The sequence below is a fragment of the Neovison vison genome, chromosome 11 (genome assembly GCF_020171115.1).
Source record: "Neovison vison isolate M4711 chromosome 11, ASM_NN_V1, whole genome shotgun sequence".
NCBI lineage: Eukaryota > Metazoa > Chordata > Mammalia > Carnivora > Mustelidae > Neogale > Neogale vison.
The window spans coordinates 13,391,984-13,411,035 of NC_058101.1; the positions used below are offsets into that span (position 1 = coordinate 13,391,984).

The 19,052-nt window shown below is 37.5% G+C and overlaps 1 protein-coding gene across 2 annotated transcripts in view; it reads left to right on the forward strand.

Moving 5' to 3' along the window:
• Positions 1–19,052, forward strand: part of CENPC (centromere protein C) — a 97,114-nt gene that overhangs the window by 38,495 nt on the left and 39,567 nt on the right. For both annotated transcript variants that reach the window (XM_044226118.1, XM_044226117.1), the window contains exons 8-10: positions 3,205–3,728; positions 11,693–11,884; positions 18,267–18,552. In XM_044226118.1, coding sequence (XP_044082053.1) covers positions 3,205–3,728; positions 11,693–11,884; positions 18,267–18,552 — 1,002 coding nt within the window. The remainder of the gene's footprint in view (positions 1–3,204; positions 3,729–11,692; positions 11,885–18,266; positions 18,553–19,052) is intronic.

A 19,052-nucleotide genomic window follows, 5' to 3' on the forward strand; every position in this document is an offset into this window, starting at 1 on the left:
CCTAGAGAAACTTCAGATTTTTTTGGCTGGTATTTATAGCCTTCATTCTCCCTAGTTAACTCTTTCTTGCCAACTTGCTCGTACACATTTCCATTTGTCCCTGTTTTGGCATACCATTTTCCCTTGTCATATGCCAATCTCCTTTTTCCTTTCTGGTGACATCTGCTTCTTGGTTCGTGGATGGCTATCTTCTTGCCATAACCTCACATGGCAGAAGGTGGTAAGGGGGTTTTCTGCGGCTTCTTTGATGAGGGTATTAATTCTATTCATGAGTGTTCCACACTAATGACTTAATCACCTCGCAAAGGCCCCACCCCCAAATACTGTACCATTGGGGATTCGGTTTCAGCTTATGAATTTTGGAAGTATACAGATATTTAGTCGGAAGCAAGTGTCAACATTGTTTCCTAAGGATATCATCAGTTAGAATAATCTTGATGTTATGGAAGTTCCTTGAAGTAAAATAGAGGAGCAGAGTTAGAGAATTCTTTTATTTATTTATTTATTTATTATTTATTTGACAGAGAGAGAGAGAGAGCACACGCTCATGCAAGCACAAACGGGGAGTGGCTGGGAAAGGGAGTAAGGGGCCTTCTGATGTGGGGCTCCCAGGACCCTGGGATCATGCATGACCTGAGCGGAAGGCAGATGCTTGACTGACTGAACCACCTGGGCACACTTAGAGAATTCTTATTGGCTGGTTTAGGAAGGCTTAATTTTTAAATTCTTGGCATTACTTTCTTATGTATAAAAACTAACAGATACTGTGAGTTACATACAGTAAAGCAAATTAAATCTATTTTTAACAGATTGGCTATTTCTTTAAATGTTGAAAAGTAACATTTCTGTTTAAACATTCATTCATTATGGTTTTCTGTTTGTATTGACTTTGTTTTTCATTAGACTTTCTAGTTTTCTAATTACATAAACTTGCAAAACTCTACCTATTATTAGATACTATACTTCTTAGCATATATACACACATACATACATTTTTTTTTTAAAGATTTTATTTATTTATTTGACAGACAGATCATAAGTAGGCAGAGAGGCAGGCAGAGAGAGAGAGAGGAGGAAGCAGGTGCCTTGCTGAGCAGAGAGCCTGATGTGGGGCTCGATCCCAGGACCCTGAGATCATGACCTGAGTCGAAGGGAGATGCTTTAATCCACTGAGCCACCCATGTGCCCCCACACATACATACAATTTAACTAAAAGTTAATCTTTTTTTTTTTTTAAACTAAAAGTTAATCTTAATTGGTGCAAATTTTAATTGAAATTATGCGTAACTGTAAGGAGAGTATAGTTTCTTACCAGCAACACAACACGTGTGTATGTGTATGTATGTATACTGTTTTACATTATAAGAATTATCAGGGGGGACGCCTGGGTGGCTCAGTGGGTTAAAGCCTCTGCCTTCAGCTCAGGTCATGATCTCAGGGTTCTGGGATCGAGCCCCGCATTGGGCTCTCTGCTAGGCGGGGAGCCTGTTTCCTTCTCTCTCTCTCTGCCTGCCTCTCTGCCTACTTGTGATCTGTCTGCCAAATAAATAAAATCTTTTAAAAAAAAAATTCTTAAAAAAAAAAAAAGAATTATCAGGGGCTTGAGATTAGGTAAATAGGGAAGGTGTTTTCAATTTGTAATTTTTTTGGTATATTTTATTAGTGAAAACATAGAAAAAGCAGACACAATGATGGTTAAGCTTGCATACTCAGGTGGGAAAGGCAGAAACAGGAGTGCATATGCTAGCTTCAGAGTTTGGTTGTTTACCCTAAGGTTTTATTTATGCATATTTCCCTTCAATATGTGGTTTGCCTGAGGCTGTTATAAAAAGGAAGGAAATAGAAAAGAGTCCATCAGATTACTATTCTTTAAATAATTCTTCCTTCTCTAGAAAGCTTTCCCAACTAATTGGAAGAGATGCTGTTTAATCCCAATTTGCCTGCCTTTCTAGATACTTTCCATTTATTTCTGTATCATGATTGCAATATTAAAACTTATTTGAAAAGTATGTGAATTACTCAAACTTGGAATAATTTTTACATAATATAATTTAGTGCATAATTTAGTAGTGTTTTCTTAGAATATTAGACTGGAAGATGTCTTGAAAATAATCTTGTCTTGAATGTGAAGACATCTGGCCCCCAAGAGACAGCTATACATCCATTCATACATAAAATCAGGGTAGCATTATATGTAATAACGGCATGCATTTTTGGACTGTCTGTCAATGTGTCTGGGCTTTGTTTAATACATTTCTGAGGTTTGTTTTTTTTTTGTAGATTATTTATTTATGTATTTGACAAAGATCACAAGTAGGCAGAGAGGAGGGGAAGCAGGCTCCCTACCGAGCAGAGAGCCTGATGCGGGGCTCGATCCCAGGACCCTGGGGTCATGACCTGAGCCAAAGGCAGAGGCTTAACCCACTGAGCCACCCAGGCACCCCACACATTTTTGAGTTTTAACTGTTCAGTATATAAAATGGGTTGGGGGGAGCATTAAATTAGTTGATGTCTAGGCTTCCAACTCTAAATTTAAATTGAGATTCAATTCAGATTTCATTAGTGTTATAAATGAGTGTAATCAGGTATTATAGAAGTGTAAAAGAAGAGGAGGATTTTCAAGGGTAAGGGAAAATTGAGGTGTGCTTCGTTCTTTAAAATGTACATAGGGGAGAGAGGGAACTGAGGGAAATTGGGAGGGGAGATGAACCATGAGAGACTATGGACTCTGAAAAACAATCTGAGGGTTTTGAAGGGGCGGGGGGGGATTGGGGGAGTCAGGTGGTGGGTATTATGGAGGGCAAATATTGCATGGAGCACTGGGTGTGGTGCATAAACAGTTCTGTTATGCTGAAAAGAAATAAAAAAAAATATATATATATATATATATAAACACATAGGGGCGCCCAGGTGGCTCAATCATAAGTGACTGCTTTCAGCTCAGGTCGTGATCCTAGCATCCTGAGATCAAGCCCTGCATCAGGCTCCCTGCTTGGCAGGAAGCCTGCTTCTCCCTCTCCAGCTCCCTCATGTTTGTGTTCCCTCTCTCACTATCTCTCTCTGTTGAATAAATAAATAAAATCTTAAAAAATAAAAAAATAAAAGATACATAGATTTTATTTCCTGTATAGATTATGGTCTTCACAAAGCAAAGGTAAAAACTTAATTTTTTGAGCTATTGTTTATTATAACATCCTGTTTTAGTCCTATTGTTAGGCATATAGCAACTGCTCCCCTTCACTCATCTCCTTCAAATGACGTGAATTTGTTAGAGGATGAATTTATAATCGATGAATCCGAAAGAAGTTTTGCCAGTCGATCTTGGATTACTATACCGAGAAAAGCTGGGCCTCTGAAACAATGCACAGTAAACCCTGCAGAGAACTCTGCACTCCTTCAAAGTAAGAAGTCAAGAGAAAAACATCACAGTGTATCACCTGGAAATTTGACAAGTGACAGACATTGTGACACAGCTTACCCAGTAGAGAAATCTCAGCCTTCTAAACAAAAAAGACTGGGTAAGGGGTGTGCTTTGGCAAATGAACTGGAAAATCACTGTGGATCTACCAAATATGAAATGTGTAATGAGAATGCAGAAAAATCATCTCGAAAGAAAAAGACTATAAAACAAAAACAGAGAAGAAAATGTAAGGACAATGTACTTGAAGAACAAGTTGATGTGGCTCAGTCTAAAGAAAAAAATACAAATATGTCACATATCACCCAAGGTAAGTTACAGAGATACTCAGACAGAAATATGGAAGAGTGTGAAGAGATGATAAATACTGATATTTCCCAAAAAACAGATGCTGCCTGTGGGTAAGTTTTTTGCATTAAGTATACCTGTGAACATTATCCTACCACAATAGAACACAATATCATGTTCTTGTAATATTTCTATTTAGCTTTGGGAAGTAGGCAAAGTAAACCTATATCTATAAGCTCTTTTCTAGTATCTCTGTTTTACATGTAATTTAATTCTGAGTCCCTTGAGTTTTGTGTAGCTTCTAAGATGGCAGCATATATAAAGGACAAAGTGAAGGGAAAAGGCAGATGGTTACCAGAATATGAATAAGACAATATCATATATTCTTTGAGTTTTATTAAAATATAAACAGGGGGAAGAAAACCCTAAGATAGTATGGAGCTATTTCTTCTAGGATAAAACTTCATATTCTTCTTTTCTATCATTTACTTATTTATCTAACATTTAGCAAATTGCCATACACTGTATTGGGCACTGAAGTTACAAAAATAGCTAAAACAGTTATCACCATTAAAAAAAAATCAATGTAGGGGCACCTGGGTGGCTCAGTGGGTTAAGCTGCTTCCTTCGGCTCTGGTCATGATCTCAGGGTCCTGGGATCGAGTCCTGTATCCGGCTCTCTGCTCAGCAGGGAGCCTGCTTCCCTCTCTCTCCCTGCCTCTCTGTCTACTTGTGATCTCTGTCTGTCAAATAAATAAATAAAATCTTAAAAAAAAAAAATCAATGTAGTAGTGTCTGTAGACTAGGAGATATACACATATATTCATGGGATGATAATAGAATTACAGAGAACAGTTATCCAAGTAGTATCTCAATAGATCTTTTTATCTTGGACCACTATAGTATTTATCATCCAAACTGGGACACTTGAGAATGAGAGGGGGTGTCAGGATAGGAAGCATAAATTGGGATTGTCTCAAACAAACTTGGAGTGTGGCTGCCCTCTTTATGTAATCATTTTGTAGTGATTGAGGTTTGTAATGATGACACTGTCATGAAGAAAAGATTCATTTATGTTTTTTATACCACTTTTTTTGAAGTATTAGAAGAGGTAATTATTCTTACAGAATTTCTTTAGAATAGTTAATGGAGTAGAAAACACTTAACAAATGTATTAGATACTTTATGTGTACGAAATACAATTTAATCCTTCTTGACAGCCCTATAGTTAGGCGATAATACTCAAGATTAGAAAATATTGGCTCAGGATCTGTCCCCTTATTAGATCCTATATTTCTTCAGCACTGTCAAGAAGTTTTGAAATAAGTGAAAATGTTTTCGATGCTGATTTGAAAAAGCTATTAGCTAACCAGAAAACTCTCTTCACCAGAATTGTATTTGTACCTGGAGGTCCTAGATGACTATACTATACTATAATATTGCTGATACAGAAGGAAGAAAGAGTATATATTAAAGTACAGTATTTAAGCTAGTTTTTATGAAAGGAAATTCTACTTTAAGTATTGTTCAATTATTTTAGCTTTCTTTTTGTATAATCTAAACATAGACTTTATATCACCTTAAGTAATAGTTGTCAGATTTCAGTTTTGTCTGTTTGTACCTTTGTGTATCCACCTTTTCTGTTTTGTAGACCTCTCTTGTAAATGTCTGACATATCCCATATTACTATTTTTTTTAAAAAAGATTTTTATTTATTTGAAAGAGAGAGAGTACAAGTGGGGTGGGGGACAGAGGGAAAGAGATAGGCAGATTCCTCACTGAGCAGGGATCCTGGCAGAGCTGAACTTGATCCCAGGACTCTGGGATCATGACCTGAGCAGAAAGCAGATACTTAAACAATTAAGCCACCAGGTGCCCCCCCCCCAATATTATTTTTATTGAATTTCTTTCTTTCTCTCTTTCTTCTTTTTTTCCTCTCTCTCTTTCTCTCAACTTCCTTCACTTTCTCATTAGTGGCTGGCTATTTTAAGAAATATAAAGAATCTGACTAAACTGAAGTTATAGGGAAGTTTTTTTTTTTAATTAGTCCTTTACGTAGAATATTAATTCACGAAATTTGAAGGTACAAAATTTTGATTTGTCTGATTAGGAAAAAACATTATATCAAGAAATTATAGGGGCGCCTGGGTGGCTAAGTGGATAAAAGCCTCTGCCTTCGGCTCAGGCCATGATCCCAGGGTCCTGGGATCGAGCACTGGGCTCTCTGCTCAGTGGGAAGCCTGCTTCCTCCTCTCTCTCTGCCTGCTTCTCTGCCTAACTGTTATCTCTGTCAAAAAATAAATAAAATCTTAAAAAAAGTATACTTGAAGGATACTGTTTAATTATAAATGTTAAACATTTATTAAGTACCTGCCAGATTCTTCACATTGATACTCAGATAAATTCTTTATCTAGATTGGTTAGTGAATGTAATGTCTGATTAATTACCAATTGTATTAATTTTTCCATCACTGTCATCACAGATTACCACATACTTAGTGACTTAAAACAACACACATTTATTATCTTACAGTTCTGTGGGTCACAAGTCTGAAATAGATCTTGTTGAGCTAAAATCAATATATTGACAAGGTTGCTTTTCTTTCTGGTGATTCTAGGAGAGAGTATGTTTCCTTATCTTTTCCAGCCTCTTGAAGTTGTTTATATCCTTGAATCATGGTTTCCTTCTTTCATCTTCAAAGCCAGCAATACCAGGTTTCTTAGATTTCCAAATTCTTTTGCCTCTTCTTCCTTTGTCCTGTCATTCTGACCACCACTTTTAAGAACACATACAATTAGATTGGACTAGCCTAAATAACCCAGGGTAATCTCCTAATTTTAAGGTTTATTTAGTCACATATGTAAAGTCTCTTGCCATATAAGATAACATTTTTTGTGGATTAGGGTGGATTAGGGTGAGTACATTTTTGGAAGGATATTATTCTACTAACCATCTCAGTTCAAAGACAAATAATATGAAAATAACTTAATTCCAAGGGTATTCTTACTTTGAAGATATTTTTTCTTTAAATTAAAAGGCACTTGACAAATTTGTAATGCCTAAGCTAATGATTTGTGTTGAAGCAGTAGACTTTTCCACTTCTCCTATCTCTTAGGCTTCTCAAACTAGATGATTTACGAAACTAATAAATTCTTCCAAACTTGCTCCTTCTTTAGTTTTCCTGTCTTTATAAATGGGGCCATAATAAATGTAGTAGCTCAGGAAAGAAACCTGGATCATCTTTGACTCCTCTTTCCTTCAGTAGCCTGTATAAAGTTTGACTTCCATATCTTCTACTTCTCTCCTTTCCTCTTGCTATTCTTCTTGGCCAACTTAGAGTCATTTGTTTCTTAGATTATTTTAGCAGTTTAAGCACATGCCCTCTGTCTTCTCTCTGCTCTCCAGGTTCATCTCCTGGGTTACTTTATAATGAATTTCTTCCAGTTCATGAACATACTGTCTCAACTGTGGGCCTTTTAAAGTGCTGTAACTTTTGCCTAGAAAATTTTTCCTAAATGTATCCTGTCCCCTACCAAACTTTGTACTCAGTTTAAATATCATTTTACTTGGTTATTACTCCCTATCCCAGTATGTTCCTATATATGCTCCAATAGCATCCTTTTTGTTTTATCAAACATATAATTACTTGCTAAATTTCCATCTCTCCTTCTGGCAGTTAGACTGAAAGTTTCATGAGAATAGAACTATATCTGTTCAATTCCTAAAGTATCCCTTAGATCTTAGCCTTAGCAGTTATCTCTATGGGTCCTTGGAATACATTATTATTATTATTATTATTTTTTTTTTTTTAAAAGATTTTATTTATTTATTTGACAGAGAGAGATCACAAGTAGGCAGAGAGGCGGGCAGAGAGAGAGAGAGAGGAAAGCAGGCTCTCCGCTCAGCAGAGAGCCCGATGCGGGACTCGATCCCAGGATCCTGGGATCATGACCTGAGCCGAAGGCAGCGGCTTAACCCACTGAGCCACCCAGGCGCCCTGGAATACATTATTATTAATGACAGAAGTATTACTGTGTTTTGGGTGAATAATTTTGCTGTTTATTAAAAGATGTCCCACCTTCAAAATGATACTCCTTTACATGTAAATACGCAAATTTCCCACAGTATTAGAAATGTATTGCTTTTTTTTTTAAATAAAGATTTTATTTATTTATTTGGCAGAGAGGCTAGCAGAGAGAGAAGGGAAGCAGGCTCCCTGCTGAGCAGAGAGCCCGATACAGGGCTTGATCCCAGGACCGTGGGATCATGACCTGAGCCGAAGGCAGAGGCTTTAACCCACTGAGCCACCCAGGTGCCCTAGAAAAGTATCACTTCTAAGTCACCTCTTTTTCTGGCCATTGCTCTACTTAGGACGATATGTCTGCTCAGTTCCAAGTCAGCTCTCTTAACATTACCATCTGTTCATACCTTCTGCATGTGTTCTTGTTTATTAGTTTTCTAAGTTGTTTGTCATTCAGTTTCTGATCTTCTCTGATCTGGAATTAGTTTCTAGAATAATTAATTGGTTTGTTTTTGAATTTGTATGATTTCTATGTCGCTGTCTGAATAAGTCTTTCATGATAGCGTTTTCTTTTTTTTTTTTTTTTAAAGATTTTATTTATTTATTTGTCAGAGAGAGAGGCAGAGAGAGCGAGCACAGGCAGACAGAGAGGCAGGCAGAGGCAGAGGGAGAAGCAGGCTCCCTGCCGAGCAAGGAGCCCGATGTGGGACTCGATCCCAGGACGCTGAGATCATGACCTGAGCTGAAGGAAGCTGCTTAACCAACTGAGCCACCCAGGCGTCCCTCATGATAGCGTTTTCTTCCTCAAATTCTTTTTCCCTAAATCATTGTTCACACTTTTTTTTTTTTAAGTTTATTCATAAACATGGGCAATTTATGTCATCATGAGCACCTCTGATTTGTTAGAGCAGTTTCTGAGGGGGCACCTGGGTGGCTCAGTCAGTTAAGCTCCTGCCTTCGGCTCAAGTCATGGACCTGGGGTCCTGGGATAGAGTGCCACATTGAGCTCCTTGCCCAGTGGGGAGCCTGCTTTTCCCTCTTTCTCTGCTGATCCCCCTGTTCTCTCTCTCAAATAAATAAATAAATAAATAAATAAATTCTTTATTTAAAAAAAAAAGTTCCTAAGGATACTTTTGATAAGAGGAAAGAAATAGGGGGAAATAGAGGAAAAGGAGGTGGAGAAGAGACACAGGGTGGACATATAGGAGGCTTGAAGATGCTGCGCACTGGTGAGGATTCTTGCAGGAATCCCTGGTGATTCCTTAAGCCCACTCATCAGTGGCAACCATGTTGAAAGTTCTCTGTCTTTGCTTTAGTGTTTTGTAAACTGACCCTTTATTATCTCCTATATCCATTCCCTCAGATATGTTCTTCACTGTCAAGATTTTGCTATCTGTTGTGTCTCTTCTAATATCTCCCCTTCTTATCACTTCTAGCATATTGGTTGATTCTCGTATTAAGCACAGTATTGGTAAAGTATATTCTTTCCTTTTTCATCAACTTTTTTTGTGCCTGGTTCAGATCATTAAGGTTAATATTTTTCTTTTACTCCTTTTATAAGCATAAATCATTCTCTTTGTCTCAAATTCAGAGTTGCCAAATCCTGTAGCTTATTGTCAAACTGGACTCAGAGAGTTATACTGCTGCAAGGGATCTTGACATAATTTGTCTCGTTTTCTATCTCTCTACTTCTCAATCACATTTGACTGGGAGAATGGCTAAAACAGCAGAACAGTGCTTTTCAGACTTGCATATGCATTTGAATTCCCTGAGGACTTTCTTTTTTTTTTTTTTTTTAAAGAGTTTATTTATTTATTTGACAGAGAGAAATCACAAGTAGATGGAGAGGCAGGCAGAGAGAGAGAGAGAGAAGCAGGCTCCCCGCTGAGCAGAGAGCCCGATGCGGGACTCGATCCCAGGACCCTGAGATCATGACCTGAGCCGAAGGCAGCGGCTTAACCCACTGAGCCACCCAGGCGCCCCCCTGAGGATTTTCTTAACATTTTGATTCATAAACTGGGTTAGTAGATCTCAGATGGGACCTAAGATTCTGTCTTTCTTTCATTCTTCTTCTTCTTTTTTTTTTTTTTAAGATTATTTGAAAGAAAGAAATAGAGGAAGCAGAGAGAGGGTCAGGGACAAGCAGACTCCCTGCTGAGCATGGGCCTGATGCTGGGTTTGAGCTCATGATCCTGAGATCATGACCTAAGCTGAAATTGAGAGTTGGGATGTTTAACCAACTGAACCATCTAGGCACCTCAAGATTCTGTATTTCCAAATAGTCTCTCCTAGGCGATGCTGATAATAGATGATCTGTGAAGTGTAGTTGGTGTATCAAAACTTGGATCCTGTCTAAAATAGCTCATGCTGGAAGTACTTCTGCCAGTTCCAGTGCCTGCTGTAACATTGGCTTCACTCTGAATTCTTATTTCAAGCATATGTGCCAAACACAATGTTATATACTACATATAGTAAAGATGACAAGATGTAGTTTTCATTATAGCCCAATTAAACACTGTCTAATTTCTGATGCTATACTATTCTGATTCTCCCTTTTTTTTTTATTTCCTTCTGTGTCTTTACTAATTACTTTTCCTCATTTAATTTATAAGTTTTGGTGATTCTTTCCATATTCCCCAAGTTTAATAGTTTACTCTTTGCTCTTCCTTTATAGTCATACCTTAATAAAATTATTCTTTTGCTTTAGATATCATCTCCATCTGAATTATTTCCCCAAATTTACCTTCTTAGTGAAAGACTGGGCTTGTATTTCCTGTATTTTCAGATTTCAACCTGTATTATGTTCTCCTTTCATCTTTTAAAAAAGTTCTATATAGTTTCATATTTAATTATGTGATTATATATAATACCTGCTCAGTCTTACATACTGTTACATAATTTATTTAGTCCATGAGTATTTCCTATTTGATATGAGTGTAATTCCTTCTTTGGACCAGAAATCTTTGTCTCAGTTACTTAATAAAATGGTTTCTTGATTTATTTGATGATCAAGAAAATTTTCCATTCTGTCTACTCACACCTAATATTTTAAACTTGTTTCTTTTTTCTTTTTTCTTTTTTTTTTAAAGATTTTATTTATGTATTTGTCAGAGAGAGTGAGCACAGGCAGAGGCAGAGGGAGAAGCAGACTCCCTGCTGAGCAAGGAGCCCGATGTGGGACTCGATCCCAGGACCCCAAGATCATGACCTGAGCTGAAGGCAGCTGCCCAACCAACTGTGCCACCCAGGCGTCCCTAAACCTATTTCTGAGAAAAAGAAATTTTCCATTTTGGTGATTGTGCCCTTCTTAACTGTAATATTTGTATTGAAATATTGTGTATTTCTCTGATTTTTCTGGTTGTCAGCCACAAAAAACAAAACTACAATTGATTTCACCCTTCTGTTAGATTCTTTTCTTACCTATTTGTCGTGGTAGTGAAATGAGGTTACTACTGACACCAAACATTTTCATCAGCTATGTATTACTTGCCATATTCATTGTTTCTTTTCATTCTCTTTTCTCTTTTTAAATTCTGTTTACAAAAATAATGTTTTCCTACATAAAAGAATATCTCTTTATTGAAACCTCACTTTAAAATCTCCTCCTTCAAAAATTAAATTGACAAAATAATGACTTAATTCAAAACAGAAAAGAAGTAGTTACTTTTCTTTTTAACTTGGGACATTGGTAAGTAGTTCGAAGAAGCCATATATTTTTCCTTTTCGGAGTGTACCATTTTTTTGGTTCAGAAGTGTATGGTATCAAGCAATGTGAAAAGTTTATATTTAACTGACAGAAACAGATCTTATTAAGAAGATTTGGCTTTAAAAAAAAAAAGATGAAAGAAGCCCACAGAATAAGTTTAAGACATAATTGATAGTTTTTTTTAACCTATTGTGATTTTCTGTAAACTCTTTGGTTTCATAGATTGTAAATTGTTTTTTATGGTTTTCTTTAAATTAGGAAGCAAGAAAAATAGCACCAATGTTCCTTATAAAGAGAATCAGAAAAAAGATAAGGAATATAAAAAGAAACATTTTCCCAGTGGGTCCAAAAAGAATAAACTTGTACCTGACGAAGTGACTTCAACTATTACAAGAAGTCGAAGAATTTCTAGGCGTCCATCTAATTGGTGGGTGGTAAAGTCTGAACAGAGTAAGTATTTTATTTAAATGATGTTCATTGAGAGCTCTAAAAAGTCATTCTGTAAGAGGCTTTATGTTTGGTTTATGCTCCCATTTTCCACAGAAAATCTAATGAGGATGAAGTTAAATTGGGTTGTAGAAATATCAGATCATTTAAGTGTCAAGATATTAGCTCTACTATACACTATAGTCTAGATATAGGGCATATAACTGGAAAAACAAACCCCTTGCTCTCATGGGACTTACATTTGAGTGGAGGAAGACCAGCAATATAAGTGTATAAGTCATGCAGTGATAGGCATTAAAGAAAAATAAAGCAGATCAAAGATAGAGTTGGGAAGTAGATGGCAGAAGTAGGCATGGATACGAAGATAGAATAGTGTTTTTATAAAAGGTAGTGATAAGAGTCCATTTTGATTTTTCAGAGCATATATCTCAGAAAAATGAAGAGGGGAACCATACAGATAACATGGTGTGTAACATTTCAGACCAAGGGAATGTTATTTGAATATATTTGCAAAGGTGCTAATGAAGCATACTTGGCTGTTTGAGAATTCAGGAAGGCCAGTCTGGCTAAAGATGAGTAAGCCAGGAGAGATCAAGTCAGAGAGGGAGGCTGTGATAGACAGTTTAGATGCAGTGTATTGGAAGACTACTGAAATATTTTAAGTAAGATTTTTTTTATTCATTGAGAGAGAGTGAGAGAGACTGCTAGTGGGGTGAGGGTCAGAGGGAGAAGCAGACTCCCCATTGAGCAGGGAGCTTGACGCAGGGGCTAGATCCTGAGGCTCCGGGATCATAACCTGAGCCAAAGACAGATGCTCAACCAATTGATCCACCCAGGCACACCTAAAATAATTATTTTTACTGCTAGATGGAGAGGAAACTAGGGCATGGACACTAGTTAAGAGATTGTTGGAGGGAAGAGAAGAAAAGTGGTTGGATTTGGTATTAACAGATTGGAGTTAGAGAGAACCAGGAGTCTAGGATGACTCAGATTTTTTTTTTTTTCCTGAACAAATAGAACAAGGGAGCTCTACTATTCACCGAGATGAGGGAAAGGTATGAAAGAAGCTGATTTGGGAACTATGTCAAGATTTCAGGTTGTAAGAAATTAATTAGATACCAAAGTAGGTACATTGAGAAAGTAGCCTGGTAAATGAGTTTAAAGTTAGGGGGAAAGATTTGGGAGGACATATAGATAGGGACTTACCAGTATATGGATGATATTTAAGGACTACCTGAAATCAGGACTACCTAAAATCACCTAGTGATAGACTAAACCTAGAGAAGAAAGAAAGCTCAGGTCTGAGAACTGGGAGACTCCAATGCTAGGAGTCAAGATGGGAAGGAAGATCCACCAAAAGAAACTAAACAGGAACATTTAGTAAGGTTAAAGAAAATGAAGTGAACTTAGGGTTAGGAAAGCAAAGTAATGAAAGCATTTTAAGGATTGAGTGATGAGCTCATTTAAAATACTGCTGATGGCTTGAGGTAGATGAGAGTTAAGGACTGATAATATAATTTTGGCTACATGGAGGTTGTAGGTCACTTTGATAGAAATGGTTTCTGTGGAATGATCAGATCAAAAGCCTGATTGAAGTGGTTTCAAGAGTAGGAGGTGAGGAAGGAAATATAGTAAGATAAGGGAGCTTAAAGATGGGTCGAAGGTAGGGGTGTGTGTGTGTGTGTGTGTGTTCTACAAGATGTTACATTGGTTTATCTGCTCATTTAAAATAGCATCATAGAATGTGGAGAAAGGAGAACCCTCTTGTACTATTGGTGGGAATGCAAACTGGTGCAGCCAGTATGGAAAACAGTATGGAGGTTCCTCAAAAAGTTAAAAATACTGTGATTCAGCAATTCTACTACTAGGTATTTACCCAGTATAGAAATACTAATTCAGAGGGATATATGCACCCTGATGTTTATAGCAGCATTATCTACAGTAGCCAAGTTATTCATCAGTGGATGAATGGATAAAGAATATGTGGTATATGTATACACAACAGAATATTACTCAGCCATAAAAAAGAGTGAAATCTTGTCATCTGCAAGGACATGGATGGATCTAGAGTGCATTATGTTAGGTGAAATATGTCAGTCGGAAAGACAAATGCCATATGATTTCACTCATACATGGAATTTAAACAAAACAAATGAGCAAAGGGGAAAAACAGAGATAGGCAAACCAAGAAACAGACTCTTAATTATAGAGAACAAACTTATAAGAAGGAAGGTTGGTAGAGAGACAGGTTAAATATGTGATGGGGATTAAGGAGTGCACCTGGTGTAATGAGCACTGGGTGATGTATGGAAGTGTTGAATCACTATATTGTACACTTGAACTAATATATTGTATATTAACTAGCTGCATTTTTAAAAATTTTTTATTATTTTAAAGATTCCATTTATTTATTTGAGAGTGAGAGAGAGCACAAGCAGGGAGTAGGGGAAGAGGGAGAAGCAGGCTCCCTGCTGGGCAGGAAGCCCCATCTGGGGCTCTGTCCTAGGACTCTGGGATCATGACCTGCAATGAAGGCAGATGCTTAACTGACTGAGCCACCCAGGTGCCCCTACTAAATAAAAACTTAAAAAAGACTCTCGAGTGAAAAAAACAAAAACCCCAGCCTCCTAGAAAGTTAGAGCATAAATAGAGGATCAGAGTCCTTGAAGGAGGACTCCTTACCCTTGAAGGGGGTAAGGAGGGGGCTGTTTTGCAGTACACAGATGGAAGTAGGTTGGTCGAATTGATGGTGAGAAGATGAATATGTACACTGAGTTTTTTGTTTTCTCAGTGAAGTATAGCAGGACCATCAAGTGAAAGTGATGTGAGATCAGTGATAATGGAAGTCTGAAGTTTCTTTACAGCAAGAGGATACAAAGCAAAATCAGAGAAAAAGTACATGGGCAAAGTCTGAAGGAGTCCTCTCTCAAAGGATTCATACCAGGGGCACTTAGTTCTTTTGGCAACAAATACTTATGATAGATGTATGAAATGTTATCTACTAGGGAAGCTCATTAGAGATTTAGTACCCAAGATTTTTACTGAGGTGGTTACTTAGGCACCTTCTACCTAGCAAGTACTAAAATTCCAGACTCCCTGAAGGAAAGAAAGTATTTGACAAAAATCATATTTCTTTCGAAGCAGTTTAGGCACACTAACCCACATTTATCCGTTAGGAAATGATGGGAACCCTCCGAAATTAAAGTTCCCAAATGCTAGCCAAGAACTAACTTTGCAAGCAGGTTCTAAGAATAACATTCTTAGGTCTGCTATGCCAACTTTTTTCTGTACAGTATGAAACATTCATTGTTTTGGAACATTTTTGATCTTTTAAAGGTGGTTAATCATGAAAAGATGGTAGATGATAAGATAACATTTACATATACAGATACTATTGACTTTGCGGTATTTAGGTCAACAAGCGAGAGTAGATATGGCACTACATATGAGGCCTTGTGAATTTTTGAATCATTGGGATCCTTGATTGATAGTAGAAAGAAATATGTTGCAGCCTGCCTTGAATTTGGGACTTAGATCTGAGTTTAAATTATGATTTCTCCACTTTGGGCAAGATATTTTGTCCAGTTTCTTATTCTGTAACATAATTACAAATCCTTCTACTTCATTATAAGGATTCAGGCATGTAGTTACTATATAAAATATTATCTACTACTGTTACTGCTCTGAGGAACTCACCTTTCTGCTCCAGGTGCCTGAAACTGTACTATAGCAGATGAGTGTGTAAATACACAGGTAAATAAAAATCTTAAAAAGCCTGGATAATTTTTCTAGAACTCAGAGACTTACCAAAATACTTCTGTAGCAGTTTTAAAACCGATGTTGAGTTTCTGATCAAGTAGGGAGTCACAAAAATGGAAGAATGCTATAGATCTCAAAGTTAAAACAATCCTTCATCTGCTAGAAAAAGAAAGTCTGAGGCTCAAAAAAGCAGCATCACTTGCAACCTAAGGTGATAGACTTTTGTGCTAGAGCTGGAAAACAGTAGAACCCAGGTTTCCTGACTGTTGATGCATTTTTTTTTTTTTTAAAGATTTTATTTATTTATTTATTTGACAGACAGAGATCACAAGTAGGCAGAGAGGCAGGCAGAGAGAGAGGAGGAAGCAGGCTCCCCACAGAGCAAAGAGCCTGATGCGGGACTAGATCCCAGGACCCTGAGACCATGACCTGAGCTGAAGGCAGAGGCTTAACCCACTGAGCCACCCAGGTGCCCCTGTTGATGCATTTTTAATTTCCCTAATAAGCAACCATACTGCCTAAAGTAGATGTTTGGCCTTAACTGCTTTTTCAAGTATATTGAGAAACATTTACGGAGTGCACACTGTGAGGCAGGAATGGTGTTAGGGCCAGTACTAGAGTGAGGCAAGTGAGTAACATAGAATGAGAAATTTGAGGAGGCACTTAGTCTCAGGGTTGTGTGAGTCCAGGTAGAGTCCCTGAATGACTCTCTGAAAGTGAGCACCTTTTCAAATTACCTACCCTAGTTAAATTTTTTTTTTAAAGATTTTATTTATTTATTTATTTATTTATTTATTGGACACACAGCGAGAGAGGGAACACAAACAATGGGACTAGGAGAGGGAAAGCAGGGAGCTTGATGCGGGGCTCGATCCCAGGTCCCTGGGATTGGGACCTGAGCCAAAGGTAGATGCTTAATGACTGGGCCACCCAGGTGCCCCCATTTTTTTTGTTTTGTTTTTAATGATGAAAACTTTTAAGGTATAGTCTTTGGTATTCATTTTGCAATATCTACATATATAAAATTATTACATTATGTACCCTAAACTTATACAATGTTAGATTTCAATTATATCTCAGTGGACTGGAAAAAATTGCTTCACCATGGTCCTGGCCCTGGTGTTAGCTATTGGGAATATGAAGATAGGTAAAGGAGCAATATTGGTCTCAAGAAATTGTCAGTCTGCTGGAAGAGAAAGATAAGTAAACAGTTAGATGGGCGATAAATATTTTTAAAGGGTTGAGAGAGCTACTTAATTTAGGTATGGGAATTAGGGAAAGATTCCTGAAGGATGAATTAGGAATCAACTGAGTGACTGGGGGGCGGGGGTAAGGAGGAAGGATGGAATGTTTCTAGTAGAGTAGCATGTACAGAGATCTGGAGCTGAGAGTTTAACCTTTTAAAAATTGTTTTGTCAGGGGCGCCTGGGTGGCTCAGTGGGTTAAAGCCTGCCTTCCGCTCAGGTCATGATCCCAGGGTCCAGGGATCAAGCCAGGGTCCTGGGATCAAAACACAAATCATACTCTGTGCTCAGTGGGGAGCCTGCTTCCTCACCCACCCCCCTCCATCCACTGCCTGCCTCTCTGCCTGCTTGTGATCTTTGTCTGTCAAATAAATAAATAAAATCTTAAAAAAGTTTTGTCAGAGTTATTTGGAGGGCTTGTTAAAACACAGATTACTGGGCTCTTCTCAGACCTTCTGATTTAGTCCGCCTAAAGCAAAGCCTGAGAATTTGCATTTGAAACAAATTCTCAAGTGATGCTGATCCTTCTGGTCTAAGGACCAATTTTTTAAGAACCAGTTCTTTAGAGACAAGCAGGTAGTTCAGTATTGCTGGGTTTTGGTTTATTTGGAGGAGAATGTTAAAAATTTGAATTAATGAAGTAAACACTCTAGGTGTAGAAGTAAATTATTGAAAATAGTTATAATCACTAACAGATTTTAGCAAGGTTGTCATTATCCAACTTGTGTTTTCCTAAGATGATTCTTGAAGCAGTGTGAAGAATGGATTGAAGAACAGCAAAGCTAGAGAAAGGGAGACTAAGAGGAGCTTTAATAACCCAGTTAAATGATGAGGGTCAGTGATAGGCCGGAGAGCTTGAAAGAAGTGGATTTGAGAGGTATTAAGAATGGAGAAATGACAGGATTAGGGGATTTGGTTGTGGATAGGGACAGGAGTCTTGGATGACTCAGATTTCTGATATAGGTATTTGGGTAAATTGTTATACTTTTCATTAAGACAGGAACTAAAACCAAAAGGTCAGATTTGGGGGAGAGTGGTAGGTGAATATTATGATACTAGCATCTACATAGTAATTAAAGTCAAGAGTAGCAGGGTCCCTCAAAGTAGGTATCCAGAGTGAGAAGCTGGAGCTGGAAGCTTGGGAAATAATAGGATCTTAAGGATGGCCGAAGGAGTAGTGGGGAGAGACACCAAGGGTGGTTCTGGAAGCTTGTGATAAATTTAAAGGGGTTGAAAAGCTGCAGTTTATGAATTTAAATTGAAAACAAACATAGCCTTTGAAATTGGCGTGTGTGTTGATGTGTAAATAAATAATGTTGTCAGTGAGCCAGATAATCTGGGTAAACATTATGCTAACTTTAGGTTATCATTGAATCCTTCAGGTCTTCTTTATAGCAATTCTCCAAGAAGAAATGAATTGCTTGTGTGTCACAACAGTAGACGAAAACCTACTGAAAAGTCAAATCAATCAACTAAGAACATTGAGGAAAAAACTATTCCATTTAAAGGGCAGAAGAGAACTACGTCAGGCAGCTCAAGAGCACAGGACTTTTTAAACGCTAAAGATTCTGGAAGAATTATTGACCACGATGAAATTTCCAGTTGTTCCCAGAATGAGTCATTGGAAAATGATAAGGAAGACCTGGCTAAGAAGAAAAATCTTCTTAGGTATACAATATAGTTAGGTATACAACATAGTTATTTTTGGTGTTCAGCATTTAATAGTTGGTCAGTGTCATTTAATCATTTATGCAGAAACAGTATTAGCATAAAGGGCTCTGCAGTCTGCAAAGGTGGTTGTAAATCCACATGCAGCTGTTAGTTGGAGGATGCCCCAGGGCAAGGTAGTAATCTGAATTTGTTTCCTTATATTAAAATGGGAATAATATAAGGAATGTGGGTGTGAGTGATATATATATATGTATTTTATTAACATATTATTTGCCTGAGGGGTACAGTTCTCTGAATCATCAGGCTTACGCATTTCACAGCAGTGAGTGATGTATTTAATAAGTATTATTATCATCACTTAAGAGTTGCTTTTTTAAAAAAAGTGGTAAAAACATAAAATTTACCATTTTAGTCATTTTATTTATTTATTTTTTAAGAGAGGCAGGCAGAGAGAGAGAGACTCCTTGCTGAGCAGAGAGCCTGATGTGGGGCTCTAT